Source organism: Camelus ferus, chromosome 9 (genome assembly GCF_009834535.1).
Source record: "Camelus ferus isolate YT-003-E chromosome 9, BCGSAC_Cfer_1.0, whole genome shotgun sequence".
In the NCBI taxonomy this organism is placed as follows: domain Eukaryota; kingdom Metazoa; phylum Chordata; class Mammalia; order Artiodactyla; family Camelidae; genus Camelus; species Camelus ferus.
The window spans coordinates 45,808,696-45,823,644 of record NC_045704.1 but is presented as its reverse complement, the minus strand read 5'-3'; the positions used below and the strand labels follow the sequence as shown (position 1 = coordinate 45,823,644).

Genomic DNA, 14,949 nt, shown 5'->3' with positions numbered 1-14,949 from the left:
CTGATTTAGCATCTGCTAAGCTCCTACAGAAGAAAAAGCAACCATTGGAAGAAAAATGGCAAGTTCATTCAATTTTATCCTGCTCAACTTGAGAGGCTTGTAGGACACAGGGCATCTGAGGGGAGAGATCCTATGGACAGAAGTCTGTCCTGATCTGCAATTCAGGAAAGAGTTTTACGCATAAGTTATTTTAATAAACTGCCTATCACCATCAGCCAGATTATACGTGACTACAGAAAATCCATACAAAACTCAGGGTGGCTCAACTAAGTTTTCCCCAGAAATTAAAGTTTTTGTCCTCACACCCAAGATACACTACTCTAGTTTCCACATACTGTCTCCATTAAGGAAAAAGAAAGTGCAGGGTTTGGGGATTACAGTACCTACTGACATGGGGGATCACAAATTTGACTCACATTTAATTTGACCTTCAAATGTGCCCAGAACCTGTACTCTTATTTTTGTCTATAACTAACCTTCCTTCACAACCCTCCATACGCTGATCAACATGGGGAAAATAACTTTTAAAAAATTAAAGGTCCAAACTGGCTTAAGTTAAACAGTCCCTTTAGAATAGTTTCCATCACTTAGGTGGCTTTCTCCTAAACTCCTTTTTCTCCCTAAGATTGCTGGCATACAAGAGAGGTGTGGGGTGTACAAGACTTGGTAGCAATGGATGAAAGGGGCCTACTCCTTGTGCTGGTCCCTGGATGTATGTTGGCCAGTATCTGCTGGTTTCTGATACAGTCACCTACAGCCTGGTTGCTGGGGGCCTTGCTGGCCTCCAAAGAACATTTCATGACTGGTATACTTGGGACTCTTCCTTGTGGCTAAGCTGGTATAGGAATGCTCCCAGACCAACCGGCCCCATCTCAGCACCTCTGAGGTATACTGTTTAAGAGCAAATCAGGCATCCTGTGCTACAGGATTTAGTGCGGAGCACAGATCTGCCCTACTTGCCACTCATGGGTTCTGTCCATGCCATACCAGAACCAACAGCAGCTCAGGCAGTCAAACGTGAATGCCTTCACTCCACTTCCCTCACTGTGCTGTCAAATCAATGTGACTGTGCCCAGGCAGATACAGGGCAATCTATGATCTTCCTGAGTCCAAAACAAGGTACAAAGAACTCATCCCTGCCTTTTAGTACCCTCACTCATCCAGCACACTTCCCGCTCTCTGAGACAAGGAGACAAAGCTCAAAGAAAGGAAAACCAAAACACTCACATCTGACCACCTTGCTCATCTCCTTCCGTCAGTTCCCTTGGAAGGAAAAGGAGTGGGGTTTTCTTTCACCTCCTTCACTTCATTTCTTCATTCTTCCTGACTCTGGCTAAGCCTTCATGGTGAGTGGGGCATTTCCTTAAACTACATGAAGACCCTATGAACTGAAATCTCCAAGCTAGGGTAGAGACAAAGAGAATAAAAAGATTAGAAAATTATCTCTCAAGACAATGTCCTGATTTTCAAAGGTATTCACTTATTGAATAACCCAATTTTGCATGTTGGAAGGTAAATATCACCTCTTTCTAACTTCTTCTTGACCCACATCCTCCCCACAGATGGAAGCCTTCCAAAAACTAGAGCAAATGTTTTGTATGGGACAGGCAAGAGACAGGAAGGATATTAATAATTCTCCAAAGATTACCTCCAATGCACATATATAATAGCCTCCATTAGAAGAGATAATCTCATTTTAACATAATCACAGTCCAGGACACACATATATATCCCTATAATGCTTTTTGCCTTTGTACACATTACTTCTAAAAACCTTACTTTTTCATTCCCCAATGTTTCCTTGTATGTCATCAACTTTGATTAATATACTACTAGAATTTTTAAACTATTTTCTTACTTTTATTATGAGATGATTAAAGAAAAGTTAAAGGACTCCTCTTAGGAAAAATATTTTTTAATGACCGACAGAGGACTTGAGCTATGTATGAAATTTGCAATAGGCAGTGAGCTGTTTTTAGATAGTCTTTGCTGAATACGTAATACTATCCTATATACACATAAAATCAGTGTTTCATTGTCCATTGCATTCCACTTGTTACTGCAAGACTTTACTAAGCTTCTCACACCCCAAACGTTTCTCAGAAACTCAGAGATGTTGTACATGCATACAAGAAACGAGCATCCTTGGTTTTATTTTTTCCTGCTCTATGTCAAAACAACCCCCAGGCCTACTAACGCTGATAGACACTACCAACTCCTACAGACTAGCCTCCTGCCACCACTATTGTTCAAGTACTGGTGCCTCAAGGGGCTAAAACTGCAATGTGCATAAGAAGGCGTCTCCTCACGTTTTCTGGTTATACTCTCTTAGAGAAGTACCATAAGCAGAGCTCCCACTTGTGCCAAAATGTTTCACAAAGCTTTTATGAAATAGCTCTTTCAATTTTCTCATAAAGCTTATCCAACATGGCTTTCTGGACTCAGATATAAGTCCATGATGGGTTAAACTGAGAGGTAAATCTGAGTGGCAGATTCATACTATCTCAAGAATCAATGTTCTCCCTATAAAGATGAAGGTTTGTTTCTGGGTCAAACTGGTCTACCTGACTCTTAAGATGAGTTCCATTCAGGGTTTCTCAGTGACTCATGCAAGTAAAGTTCTGGTGGTCCTACCCTGGTGGTCCATCCCCAAGGATGCCTGAACCCCAACAAAGAATACAGCTTAGGCTAAAGGTGGTATATCTTCCTTCTTTTTTTTTTCTTCCAAATCTAGTAAGATGATAAATAGAGGCTACAGAGTTCAAAGTATTGCTGTCATACTTGCAGGACATTTATTCCATGTTCCAGACCTTACAAAAATAAGAACTCCTTCAAGATGACTAGTGTCTGTGGGGCTTATTCCCCTAAATTGAAAGACAAATGTGGATTAGAGTGAATGACATGAACAAAACAGTAGTATAGGAATTCTAGCACTGATTCCTCCCCTATGAAACATCAATTTGAACAACTATCCACATGCAAAAACACCTTCACATGAGGTAAGAATTTGAGGTAAGGGATTACAGTACCTAATCCAATTTTAAATTGGGCAGAGGACCTGAATAGACTTTTTTTTAAAGATGACATACAAATGACCAACAGGTACATGAAAGATGCTCAACACCACTAATCATCAGGGAAACACAAATCAAAACCATGACAAGATATCACCTCACACCTCTCAGAATGACTATCATCAAAATGTCTACAAATGAAAAACTCAAAAAACTAAAAATATAATATATGATCCAGTAACCCACTTCTGGGTATGTACTCAAAGGAAACAAAATCACTACCTCAAAGAGATGTCCGTACCCCCATGTTCACTGCAGCATTATTCACAATTGTCAATACATGGATATAACCTAAGTGTCTGCTGACTGATGAACTGATAAAGAAAATGTGATGTGTGTGTTTATGTGTGTGTGTATGTGTGTGTGTGTATATATACATACATACACACACACAAATATTACTCAGCCATAAAAAAGAAGGAAATCCTGCCATTTGTGACAACATGGATGGACACTGAGAGCATTAGGCTAAGTGAAACATGTCACATAGAAAGACAACTTGATAATCTCACTTATATGTAGAATTGAAAAAAAATTGAAAATTCACAGAAATGGAGAATAGAATAGTGGTTGTCGGAGGCTGGGAGTAGGGAAAGCAGGAATTGGTGATCAAAACGAACAAACTTCCAATTGTAAGTTGGAGATCGAAGGTACAGTATGGTGGCTATATTAACAATACTGTATTATATATTGTAGCTCTTAAATGTTCTCACAACACCAAAAAAATGGTAATTATGTGAGCTGATGGAAGCATTAACTAAGCTTATTGTGGTAATCATTTTGCAGTATATACGTGTATCAAATCATCACATTGTACACCTTAAACTTACACATTAGATGTCAATTACATCTCAAGAAACCTGGAAAAAGGAGAATTTAACATTAAAAAAAAGAAAGACATAGGGGTAGGGGATTAAGAAACACAAACTACTTTGTACAAAATAAACTACAAGGATATAATGTGCAACATGGGGACTATAGACAACAATTTATAGTAACTGTAAGTGGAGTATAACTGTTTAAAATTTTGAATCACTATATAGTACACCTGTAACTTACGTCATACTGCACATCAACTATACCTCAATTAAAAATAAATAAAATAAAACTACATCTTAAAAAAAAAAACACACACAAAGATGGTCAAAGGAAAGTAATAGCCTTATGCTCTCATCAGATCCTCTTAAAGTTAGGTCCAGAATTAAATGAACAAAAGAAGTGGATTTCTTGTATCTCCTCCTGCACTTCTCTGAATGAATTCAGCCCCAGCAGTGGCTAGATCAGTTATGATTTCAAGTCAGTTCCATTAAAAAAAGAAAGAAAGAAAGCAAGCACCATGGAAAATACCTTCCCTGTGATTTCACGTTGCCTTCTTTATACTGTTTATATATTTTAGTACAAAAAAGCTTCCTTTAGACTCCAATTCTTATGCCTTATTTGACACATAAGAAAAAATCAAAATAAGTTTTGGATCTTAAAAATTAAGGGGGAAAACCCTTCCAAGCTCTTTTCGTAACAGATATATGTCTACTCCGTGTAGAATAGCACCATACAAAAGACAAAACAAAAATGTCTACTTTGACAGGCACTAAATACCAACAAGTATGCTTTAACACATCACACAATGTGGCTGACTTAAATTTTCTTAATTTAAAAGTTTTACTGTCTTAAGAAGTAGCAGCAATCTTCTGATAGCCAAATCACAAATATTAAAAGAAATGAGGAAAATCCAAAGTGTTCCCAAAAGTAAGAAGAGTATATGAAGAAAGTGATGGGTAAGACCCAGAAAGAATATCAAAAGCCCCCTGGTTATACTGGAAAGAGGCTAAGATTCAGGGCAAAAGTCACTTGGTCATTCTTCAGAGAGGTCAGATCCTCTAGTGATAGAGAGAAGGTAAAAGGTGTTCAAAGACAGGATAAACAATAACTCAACAATTCAAGCTGATGAAGTATTGTTTTTGTTTAAATAACAGCAACTTAAAGTCAGACAGAAATATAAACTTGTATGAATTTTAAGTCATTTGCCTCCTTCTGCAAATAAGCTTAAGTCCTCGTCTCTTACGTTTCCCCTTTTAGTGCTCTTTTTTCTCTTTCCCAGCTAAATGAGAAAACGTATTTCCTTACTGCTTTTCATTTTTTCTTCAACTTTTTTATTTGAAAATCAACCTGAATGATCTGACTCTAGGCACAAATTGCATTCTTCTAGCCCTTAGTAACATAAAGACAGGTAGAAAACACAGACGGGTAGATTATTTGCTAAGTGTCCACAGTAAAGATTCCCTGACAATAAAATGACGATGAGATAAATTACCAAACCTACTGTAAAAGCATGCCCTAATGCTTGATATTTAAAGTTAGTTCCTCTAAAAAATAAAAAATAAAAATAAAAAGTTAGTTCCTCTAAGAAGTTCTGGAGGATTCTGACTGGAAGCAAAGGTGAACATTTTTTGAATGGTGGAAATATTAGTTACTACTATTTACATTTTTTTCTCAGTATTTTCTCTAGTCTTCAGGTGGGGGCGGGGGGGGGGGCGGACAGCTAGGAAGGCACTGACTGAGGCATAAAGCCGCCGCGGGTGACGGTACAGGCCAAACACCAGGAGGTCAACCTTTATCAGTCTCCAGAATCCCGTTAGCTTTCAAGACCTGGGAAACCCGCAGTCAGTCAGCCGAGGCGGGTCCCGCCTTTCAGGGCACTTGCTCTCCTCACAGTGGCGACGGGAGCTACAGTCGGGGCCGGCGCGCGCGGCATTCTGGGAGCGGAAGAAGGGGCCGCGCGGCGGCGACCCGGCCGGAAGAGGAGGAGCCGGGCCTGGAGAATCCCAGAGAGTCGCCGCTCCTCGGGCTGCCGGTGTTTGCGGGTCGTAGGGAGCAGGGCCTGGCGGGCGGGGTGTTTCGCGATGCCGGAGCTGGCGGTGCAGAAAGTGGTGGTCCACCCCCTGGTGCTGCTCAGTGTGGTGGATCATTTCAACCGGTGAGCGGGCGGCATGGGGCGGCCTACCGGGATCCGCGGCGCCGCCGCTGCTGAGTCACGGGCGCGCTGGGGACGGCGCGGCGGCCGCGGGGCGCTGATGGGCCGGGGTAGGACCTGAGTCTCCGAGGGGCCCAGACCAATCTCCTTTCACGAAGCCCAAGTCACCCGGCATCGTCCCTCCCGACCCCCAGCCGGCACTCCAGGAACTAGGCTGCTCGTTCCTTTTACCCAGTCCGTACGATGCCAGAGTATGGGAACCAAGGTTCCTTTTGGCCCTGATCCCCAGGCCTCATGCCCATCTATCACCTCGTCCGCCCCTTTTCGCTAAAAAGACTTGATGTCTTGTGGGAAAGCCCTTCAGACTCGCCTTTTTTACCTTGGAAGGCTGTCACCGAAATTCTGGTCTCAGCGCCCCGAAGGGCTCCCTGGAAGACCTGTGGCTTTAACTTGTGAAAGTTTCGAAGTGGGAATCTGGTTTGACGATACCTTAAAACGTAGATGAGTTGTAAAGATTTTCTTTTAAAATGAGACTAGGAGATTTTAGCATTAATGAGTAAGATAATAAATCATCCCACCGATGTTTCTTCCGACTTCGCTTGCTTGTTTTTGAGCTGTTCCTCCTGCTGGACCTGATACACGTGTTCGTAAGTTTTACGCGATAATTACTTGAATTGGAAAACTGTAAAGAACCAGTTGGGAGCATCTGCTGTAAAGCCATAGTTGCTGTGTCCATTCTCTTGCAACTTGCTTTGTTCAACTCCTAACTGAACCAGAGCCAAAAACAAACTCAAGATTTCTGTGAGGTTTAGGGCCCCCAGTTCAGTTCCACTGTTTTGTAGGACCCTTAACCTAACAGTATATGTGAGCTTTCCCACTGTACAATAATTACTATTTTTCTCCCATTAGTGGAGGTGCTAAGGGGGCAGGCATCATTTCAGTTCTATTCAGTAAGTTCAACAAACACTTGTTAAGAGCGTAGTACAGCAGACAATGCAAGCTGCTGTGTCAGATAACAATTGTAGGGTTTTTAAAAGCACAAATGGATTTTTGTAGACCAAAAGAAAAGCCCATGAGTTTGGAAGTTTCCTTTGAATGGTGATTTTCAAAAAAATCAGAACCACCAGAATACAGAATCCTTAATTTTGTTTGATCCAAACCCTAAATATAGTAAGTATTTATAAATTTGCCAAACCATAGGTTTAGATAAATACAGATAAATCAGTGTGAAAGCCACAACTTTAAGCAATTGTAGTTCATTTCACAGTGGCTTTGTCTTTCCTTTGAACATAGAATTGTATTGTTTCTGTATGTCACATTTGCTCGTGTTTAAAGGAGAATCCTACATGAAGACCAATGAAATGAGATTGTATAATTGAAGTACTTGTAGCTCCATAGCACAAAGTCACTGAGGAGCTTTGATAGGGAGATAGAAATTCTAAAGTAATCTTCCTCACTCATTGAGCACTCCTCCCAGTACGCTTAGTCACCAGCTCACTTCCAGCTTCTGCGTAATTAAGCCATTCAGAAAAACCACAAATGGCACACACATGCCTCTGGTTGAGAATCATTTTCTGAGCCCCTAAAAAGTACAAAGAATGATAACATCTAGTGGGACTTGTTGACACAGAATAGATGTTACAGAGAACAGTCGCAAGCTGGCATAAAACTGGTTATACTTCAGCATCTTTATCCCTGAAAAGATTTTGAGGCTAGAGAAGATGGGGAAAGTTTAAAAGAGAAAGGTAAGCTGCAAAGGAAAAAAAAATTAAGTGTGGTAATATAACTTAAGTGTGTTTTCAGACACCAACCATATAACTTAAAACCTTGAGATCCAGGGATTTTTCATTTTCCCCATTTAAAATTTCTATAAAGTTTGAGATCTTTTCCCAAGCATGTATTACTTTTCAGTCAGCAGTGAGCAAAACTGCCAGTGTACAAAGTTCATGAATTACCCATCATATTTATTAGAATTTAATTATTAAGGACTAACCTATTACATTTGCTTAGTGGGATTAGTTCCCAGCTAAGCTAAATTGTATCTGTACCATTGATGTTTCCCGTTGAGTATCTTATTGTTGGGTCCATTTCTGTCTATACCTATCCAGACTGACCTTCTGTTTTCTCATTCAGAATAGGCAAGGTCGGAAACCAGAAGCGTGTTGTTGGTGTGCTTTTGGGGTCATGGCAAAAGAAAGTACTTGATGTATCCAACAGTTTTGCAGGTAAAAGAAAAATTTGTAAATTATACCTCAGTTTTTAAAAAAATAAATAGACAAATTTTATAGTTTTCTGAGTATGGTTAAAATGTCAGTTAACTTTTAAAAAGAAAGAAATTTCCGTGGTCTCCATTTTTTACTACAACCAAGAGATTCTATTTCAGAATTGCTTAAGTGAAGAAAAGGGAGACTGAAGGCCATGCACTGAACTGAATAGTCAGTGTTTTAAACTTGCAGGCCATACGGTTTCCACTGCAACTGTTCAGCTCTGCCAATGTAGCAGGAAAGCAACTGTGGACAGTATGTAGACAAACGAATAGCTGTATTATATTAAAACAATTAAAATAGGCAGCTAATAGAGTTTGCAAACCCCTGCACTAAACTATTAACCGTAGTTATGGGTAGGCAAGGGGGAGCTAAAGACCTTATTTTTCACTCTGTTTCATGAATCTTTACAAGAAGGTATCCATATATTTAATGATTAAAGCAACAATAATAAAGAACAGAATAATTGCTGGCATGGCCACTAGACTAGAGATCCCTAACTCCAGTGTCTAAAAGGATCAGGCAGTAATTTGCCAGATGGGAAGTATTAGGAAGTGATAGAGCTTTTAGCAAACTGAAGGACATGTGTCCTTTTCAAAGGAGGTGGCCTCTGGCTCTAGCCAGTTATTGCTGGACCTTCCAGTTTTTCAAGAGAACCTGGAAGTCTGGATTTGTATGTGAAATCTCCCAGGTTTTAATAAAGCAACTCAAAAATAATTTTAATACTATGTCAGACAAACCAAACACATGGATTAGATCTGGCCTTGGAGTCCACAGTTGTATAAGGAATGTGAACTCCTTAGAGTTCTGTCCAGCACCCTAAACTGTTTTTTTTTTTCCTTTTAGTCCCTTTTGATGAAGACGACAAAGATGATTCTGTCTGGTTTTTAGACCATGATTATTTGGAAAACATGTATGGAATGTTTAAGAAGGTCAATGGTATGTGGCATTATGGCATTGATGTGTGTGTGTGTGTGTAAATGCTCATACATGTTCCTGATGCCTTTTCTAAGTATTTGCTTTTTTCTGTTTAATGTCAAAGGCCCTTTCACTTAGCTAAACTATGACTAATAGTCGTAAAGGAATGAGATAGAAAAAATGAGAAACTAGAGTAACAATTTAAGGCCAGCTAGACCACCTAGGTTTCAGGGGAGAAAGCCAGCTCTCTGCAGCAGAAAAGCAAAGAATGATCAAATAAAATCCACCTGCCCCCAGAGTTTTAGTACCACTAGGGTAAATATCTCCTTCTGTTACATTTTCATTTTATTTCATTACAGCAACCACATTGCTTTGAAAATGAGTATTCCCACAGCATTCACAGTTGCAATCTATGTGACATGAACTTGCACTTGTTTATATATTGCCTTGGAATTGTTTTCTAGTTGTTTCATGTATGACTGATCTCCTAAACTAGTCTGAGATATAGATGTCTCTGGATTTCCCTCACTGCTTTTTTTCTGAGAATCTGTTATTTGAGTTTTAGATTTCATGAGTATGTCAAGGTTTAGATGTCTAGAATTTTTGAAAAAGGTACGGAACATAACTAGTGTAGTTCTTACCCTTTTTGAGGGAATTATATAGATCTTTAGGTAACAATTCAAACTCACTAATATTTTCCTTCCCAGCCAGAGAAAGAATAGTTGGGTGGTACCACACAGGCCCTAAACTACACAAGAATGACATCGCCATCAATGAACTCATGAAACGATACTGCCCTAACTCAGTAAGTGTACTCTAAAACTCTTGACTGATAGTCTTTGCCAGCTAACTCAAGTAAAAGTGCATTCTAGGAAGGATATGGGTAGTGAATCATTTCACCATTTTTTCTCTGTAAGCTTCCTGTGTTAATTTGCAGTGTTACGTGTAGTATACAGTAACCCAATGGATTTAGTAAATTACAGTAAACATCTGCTAAGTGCCAGGTATATGATTATCTTCCTTAATCCTCTCAATAACTATACGGGGTTGTTATCTTCTTTACAATGAGAAAAGTGAGATTCAGAGTGGTTAGGAAGGTCTTTTAAGTATGGGGTTGGGATTAAAATGTTGGCTGTATTGACTGTAATTTCCTTCTGCTTGGTAGCCCACTGTACTACTACTCAGCTTGTTAATGGATGGGGTTGAAGAGCAGAGCAAATGATATGATAATTTGAAATGTAAAGTCTTTTTTTTGTGAAAATTCTGGCTCGTATCTGGAAAATGAATGAAAAATCTTCAGTAATCGTTACGATCAGAATGGCTGCAATTATTCCTTATGTGTTCAGTGTGAGATGGTCTGCTAAGATGTTTTTTTATGCCAGGTATTGGTCATTATAGACGTGAAACCAAAGGACCTGGGACTGCCCACGGAAGCATATATTTCAGTGGAAGAAGTTCATGATGTAAGTCATCTTGCTGTGAACCTAGGAGAATAGATTTGCTACTTTTTGGGCAGTTGGGTTTTTCCCCCCATTTTCAAGTCAACAGATACTTTGTAACAAAGAAAAGCTTGTTGACTTCTGTCAACAGTTTGATATCACCAAGTTTTAGGTATAGAGAGGACCAAAGAAATCTAAAGCCCCTTTTTACAAGTGAAATTGAGGCTTTTACAGATGGAGTTGAAAGCAGTCAAATGACTGCCCAGAGATGGTCTCAGTAAAGTGAATGCAGAGCCTGGTGAGCTTGTTTTAATCTAGTACAGTTTCCACTGTTGGTCCCTCCTGTGACAGTCTTCTCCTTAAAGATTTCTGGTCCCTATAGACTAAATCCTAGGTTTTCAAATAGAGTAAGTCAGAGCTGCCAGGAGCTCGATGGCAAGACCTGTCTATGTGTCTTGACACCTGAACAGTCAGCTCCATGGCGTTCATCACCTGCTCTGCGTCCATGAGCTTGTGCCTTGGGTATAGACATGAAGAGCTGCCAGAGTGGCTTTTCTCTATTTTTCCAGGAAAATTGAACTCAAATTCTAGGATAGGATTTGATGTGAAACTGTACATGAGTTTTGTTGGGAGCATAAAATATTTGCACTTAGGGTGTACAAAGAGTTCAGTCGTGAATTTCCAAAGTCAAAAGTTGGAGGGAAGATTGAAGGCTGTCTTTCTTCCTTACAGTTGTCCGTATATTCAGTTTTAAAATCTGGAAAAGGCTATTTTAAGTTAGCTCCCTACAAATGTTCCTTGCACTGAGCTCTAGCCTCCTGTTTCTCTTTGCCTTGCTACCAGAGAGTCTAGATCCAAATTTTTGCCTAGATGCAATAAGGCTTTCATCCCTGGTCTTGATACAGTTGTTTTAAGTTAAATTTTTCCCTGCTTCTTTCAAAAAGGAATTTGAAGCTGTTCTTACACACACATATGCAAGCATGCACACACACACACGTAACGAAACATGACGGAGGGGATGTACCAGTCATAAGATGAAGCCAAGGAAAAAATAGTACCTGAAAAGACACTCCATGAAGTCCTGCAAGATTGTTAAAGGCTCTGACCATCGTAGCATACAAAGCCAAGAAGAAAATGCCATCGCAGGATTCATTACTGTCCTGGATAAAATAATAGCAACTAATGTTTATACTACTTGTTTAAGTGAAGTAACTTTCCCAAAGTCTCACAGCTCCCTTATTACATTCATGGCAGAGCCAGGCTTTGAACCTAAGCAGTCTGGCTAAAGTCTGTGCGCTCACTGCTATGCTGCCCTGCCTTGCAGACGCTTTACAGACTTTACAGGCAGTATACAGCCTCTTCTGGCACAAGATCTGAGAAGTTTCTCCTGAGTCCCATCAAGAGGTCACTAGGTAATACAGTGAACCACATCCACTAATGGGTTCCTTGATTAATTCCGGCCACCAGCAAGTCAGTTACTCTGACTACGTTGTTTTGGTGCTCTAATCATTTGATCTAAGGGACAGTAGATGGTTAAAAGTTACACTTTCTCACATGAGCTTGCCTCAAGTACAGATACTCCATATATTGCCTATTTTTGAATGAACTATTATAGTCCATAAAATTCAGCCTAACCGAGACTTCCCTAAGTGTCCATCCCTGCTGCAGGCTTGACAGAATATCAGGATTGTTCTCAGAAACAAGCTAATGATGATGCCCCAGCACAGCTCATCACTGAGCAGGATCACTGGGACTTTAGCTTAGAAGACTAAGCTTTCAAAGCAAACTTTACCCACCTTTGCCATGGAAAACACAATAGTGCACCCACAAAGTGATTTGACTTAAAAGCAGAAGAATCAAGGCGTGAAAATGAACATGCGCCAGTTTGTTCATTTGTAAGTAAATGACTAATTAAGTCTCCTCTCCCAGGATGGAACCCCAACCTCAAAAACATTTGAGCATGTGACCAGTGAAATTGGAGCAGAGGAAGCCGAGGAAGTTGGAGTGGAACACTTGTTACGGTGAGACTTAGCATCAGAATCAGAAGCAGCCCAAGGGGCTGCTCGGTGTAGGGAAGACAGCCATCTCAGGAGTACAGAGGCTTGGGTTCTTGTCCCGGATCATCCCTAAAGTGTCCTGAGTTACGACTTATGACTTTGGGCAGCACGCCTTGTCCGGAAACTGTCGTGCTGACAGTGACAGGAACAGATGTGAAAAATAAAAGCAAGCAAGTGCTCCTCCAATGTACGTCCTTTTCAGTGAATGTAGCTAACCAGTTTCCTGCATCTTGGGGTGGGGTTTTATTTTAAAATACTCCACTTACATAACCCTGACTTATGTGAAAGGGTCAGAGATGTTCTCAAAGAATAAGATTCCTTCCAGTTCAAAAAGTTACTGCTAACTGATATAAAAGCTTCTCACAACATTGTAGATGCAGGTGGAGAAAATGCCACCCTTTTTAGGAACAGAGAAGTTTAAGTAGAGAGCCTGGTTTTTTTTTTTTTTCCAGAGTGAAAATGGCTTCATTTTAGTTCTTTTTCTTTTGAAAAATGCCCTGTGATGAGAAAGACGAAGTACATGCCTCCAAATAAAAACAAAATTAAGACAGTTGACACTCAAATCTTAATCATATAAAGAAGTAACATTTTTCTTTTGGAAAACTGGGTGTTTTCTTAGAATGTGAGAAACTGTGTGATAATACACTGATGTGTTTTCCTGCCTTTCTCATGGGTTACTACAGAGACATCAAAGACACTACAGTGGGCACTCTTTCCCAGCGGATCACAAACCAGGTCCATGGTTTGAAGGGACTCAACTCTAAGCTTCTGGATATCAGGAGCTACCTGGAGAAAGTGGCCATGGGCAAGCTGCCCATCAACCACCAGATCATCTACCAGCTGCAGGACGTCTTCAACCTGCTGCCAGATGTCAGCCTGCAGGAGTTTGTCAAGGCCTTCTACCTGAAGACCAACGACCAGATGGTGGTTGTGTATTTGGCCTCACTGATCCGTTCCGTGGTCGCCTTGCACAACCTCATCAACAACAAGATCGCCAACCGGGATGCAGAGAAGAAAGAAGGGCAGGAAAAAGAAGACAGCAAGAAAGATAGAAAAGATGACAAAGAGAAAGAGAAAGATAAGGAAAAGAGTGATGTAAAGAAAGAAGAGAAAAAAGAGAAAAAGTAAAACATGTAGCTTTTTAATTTGTAAATTAAAACCTTATAAACTAACTCAGTGTGCCGCCAGAGGGTTCTTTTCACTGTAAGCGCTTGTTAAAAAGCTGTACTGATGAGAACTCTCTGGATAGAGGGACTAATCTTGTACCTAAACTGCAGCTTAGGCTGCTGTGAGGTGGGGATGTGATAGCTCAGGCCTCACTCTATGTGAGAAAAGAGAAGACAAGTAAATGTAACATTTTTGGTACTCTTCATTCTCTTACCTATAAAACCAGGAGTTGAATTTTCCCCATCTCAAAAGACTTGGGATCTGTTTCTGGCAGTCTGCAAAAGTGCAGGATGGAATGCACAAATTTCGTAAGTTGTCTGCCTTGGGACACCTTGAGGTCTGACCCTCTGGACTCTAGAGTACCACCCCACGGGACCTCTCAGACACGTCGCTCTGGCATTCTTGGGGCTTGGGCTCCAGCTCAATATATTGTTTACCTTCAAAGACACAATTAAATGGCTTGGTTTTTAAGTCCGTGTTCTAGTCATTTTTGACTGGGAGTGGCGATCCATTGTTTTCAGAAGCAGCTAAGACAGTCTTCAATTGAAGCTGCCTTGAGAATTATCTTAGATTTGGAATCTTTTATGAAAGTCTCATTCCTTTTAAAACAGACAGCTGTAGTGAGAACTCTCAACTGAGCCCAGAAGACCTGGGTCCTGGTTAATGCCCCAGATTCTTCATCTGTGAATAAGTTCTTAGAGCAGTTTTTCATAAGAGACACATTCACTTACTCTGCAGTTGGTCTAAGTACATCAGACCACAAGTTTAGTGGGGATAGAACCAGGTTTCCCAAAAGTAAGTGTTCAAGGTACTTAATCATTTGATTAACGGTTGTCACTTGGATATTGGAATCTAAGAGTTCTCTAATGTATGATATGGACTACCAATGTTCACATATTTAACAATGTAATAACATAGAACAAAAACTAAGTCAGTTAAATCCCAGAGGCCACTTCATAATGTTACAATGCCTCAAAGTTACCAGATGCATCCATTTTCAATCCACCTACCTGCCTGCCAAAGAACTAGTTAGGGGAAATTTTGGGGCTGATGTAGAGC

The 14,949-nt window shown here is 40.3% G+C and overlaps 1 protein-coding gene and 1 long non-coding RNA gene across 2 annotated transcripts in view; one reads left to right on the top strand and one right to left on the bottom strand.

The window, feature by feature from the left end:
* The window catches only part of LOC116665794, a 489,125-nt gene extending 483,265 nt beyond the window's left edge, over positions 1-5,860 (bottom strand). The window contains exon 1 of the long non-coding RNA XR_004322484.1: positions 5,630-5,860. This is a non-coding gene — a long non-coding RNA (uncharacterized LOC116665794). The remainder of the gene's footprint in view (positions 1-5,629) is intronic.
* On the top strand, positions 5,860-14,361 carry PSMD7 (proteasome 26S subunit, non-ATPase 7). The gene is made up of 7 exons (XM_032486652.1): positions 5,860-6,048; positions 8,179-8,270; positions 9,156-9,248; positions 9,935-10,032; positions 10,610-10,690; positions 12,596-12,687; positions 13,407-14,361. Exons 1-7 carry the CDS (start codon positions 5,975-5,977, stop codon positions 13,849-13,851), a joined length of 975 nt encoding a protein of 324 aa, XP_032342543.1. The 5' UTR covers positions 5,860-5,974; the 3' UTR covers positions 13,852-14,361.
* The last annotated feature ends 588 nt before the right edge of the window (positions 14,362-14,949 follow it).

Excerpts from the sequence above, each read along its gene's own strand:
- PSMD7 (XM_032486652.1), top strand. The coding sequence starts at position 5,975 with ATGCCGGAGCTGGCGGTGCAGAAAGTGGTGGTCCACCCCCTGGTGCTG. Across the intron at positions 10,691-12,595 it reads CAGTGGAAGAAGTTCATGAT|GATGGAACCCCAACCTCAAA; the intron begins GTAAGTCATCTT and ends CTCCTCTCCCAG. Across the intron at positions 12,688-13,406 it reads GGAGTGGAACACTTGTTACG|AGACATCAAAGACACTACAG; the intron begins GTGAGACTTAGC and ends GGGTTACTACAG.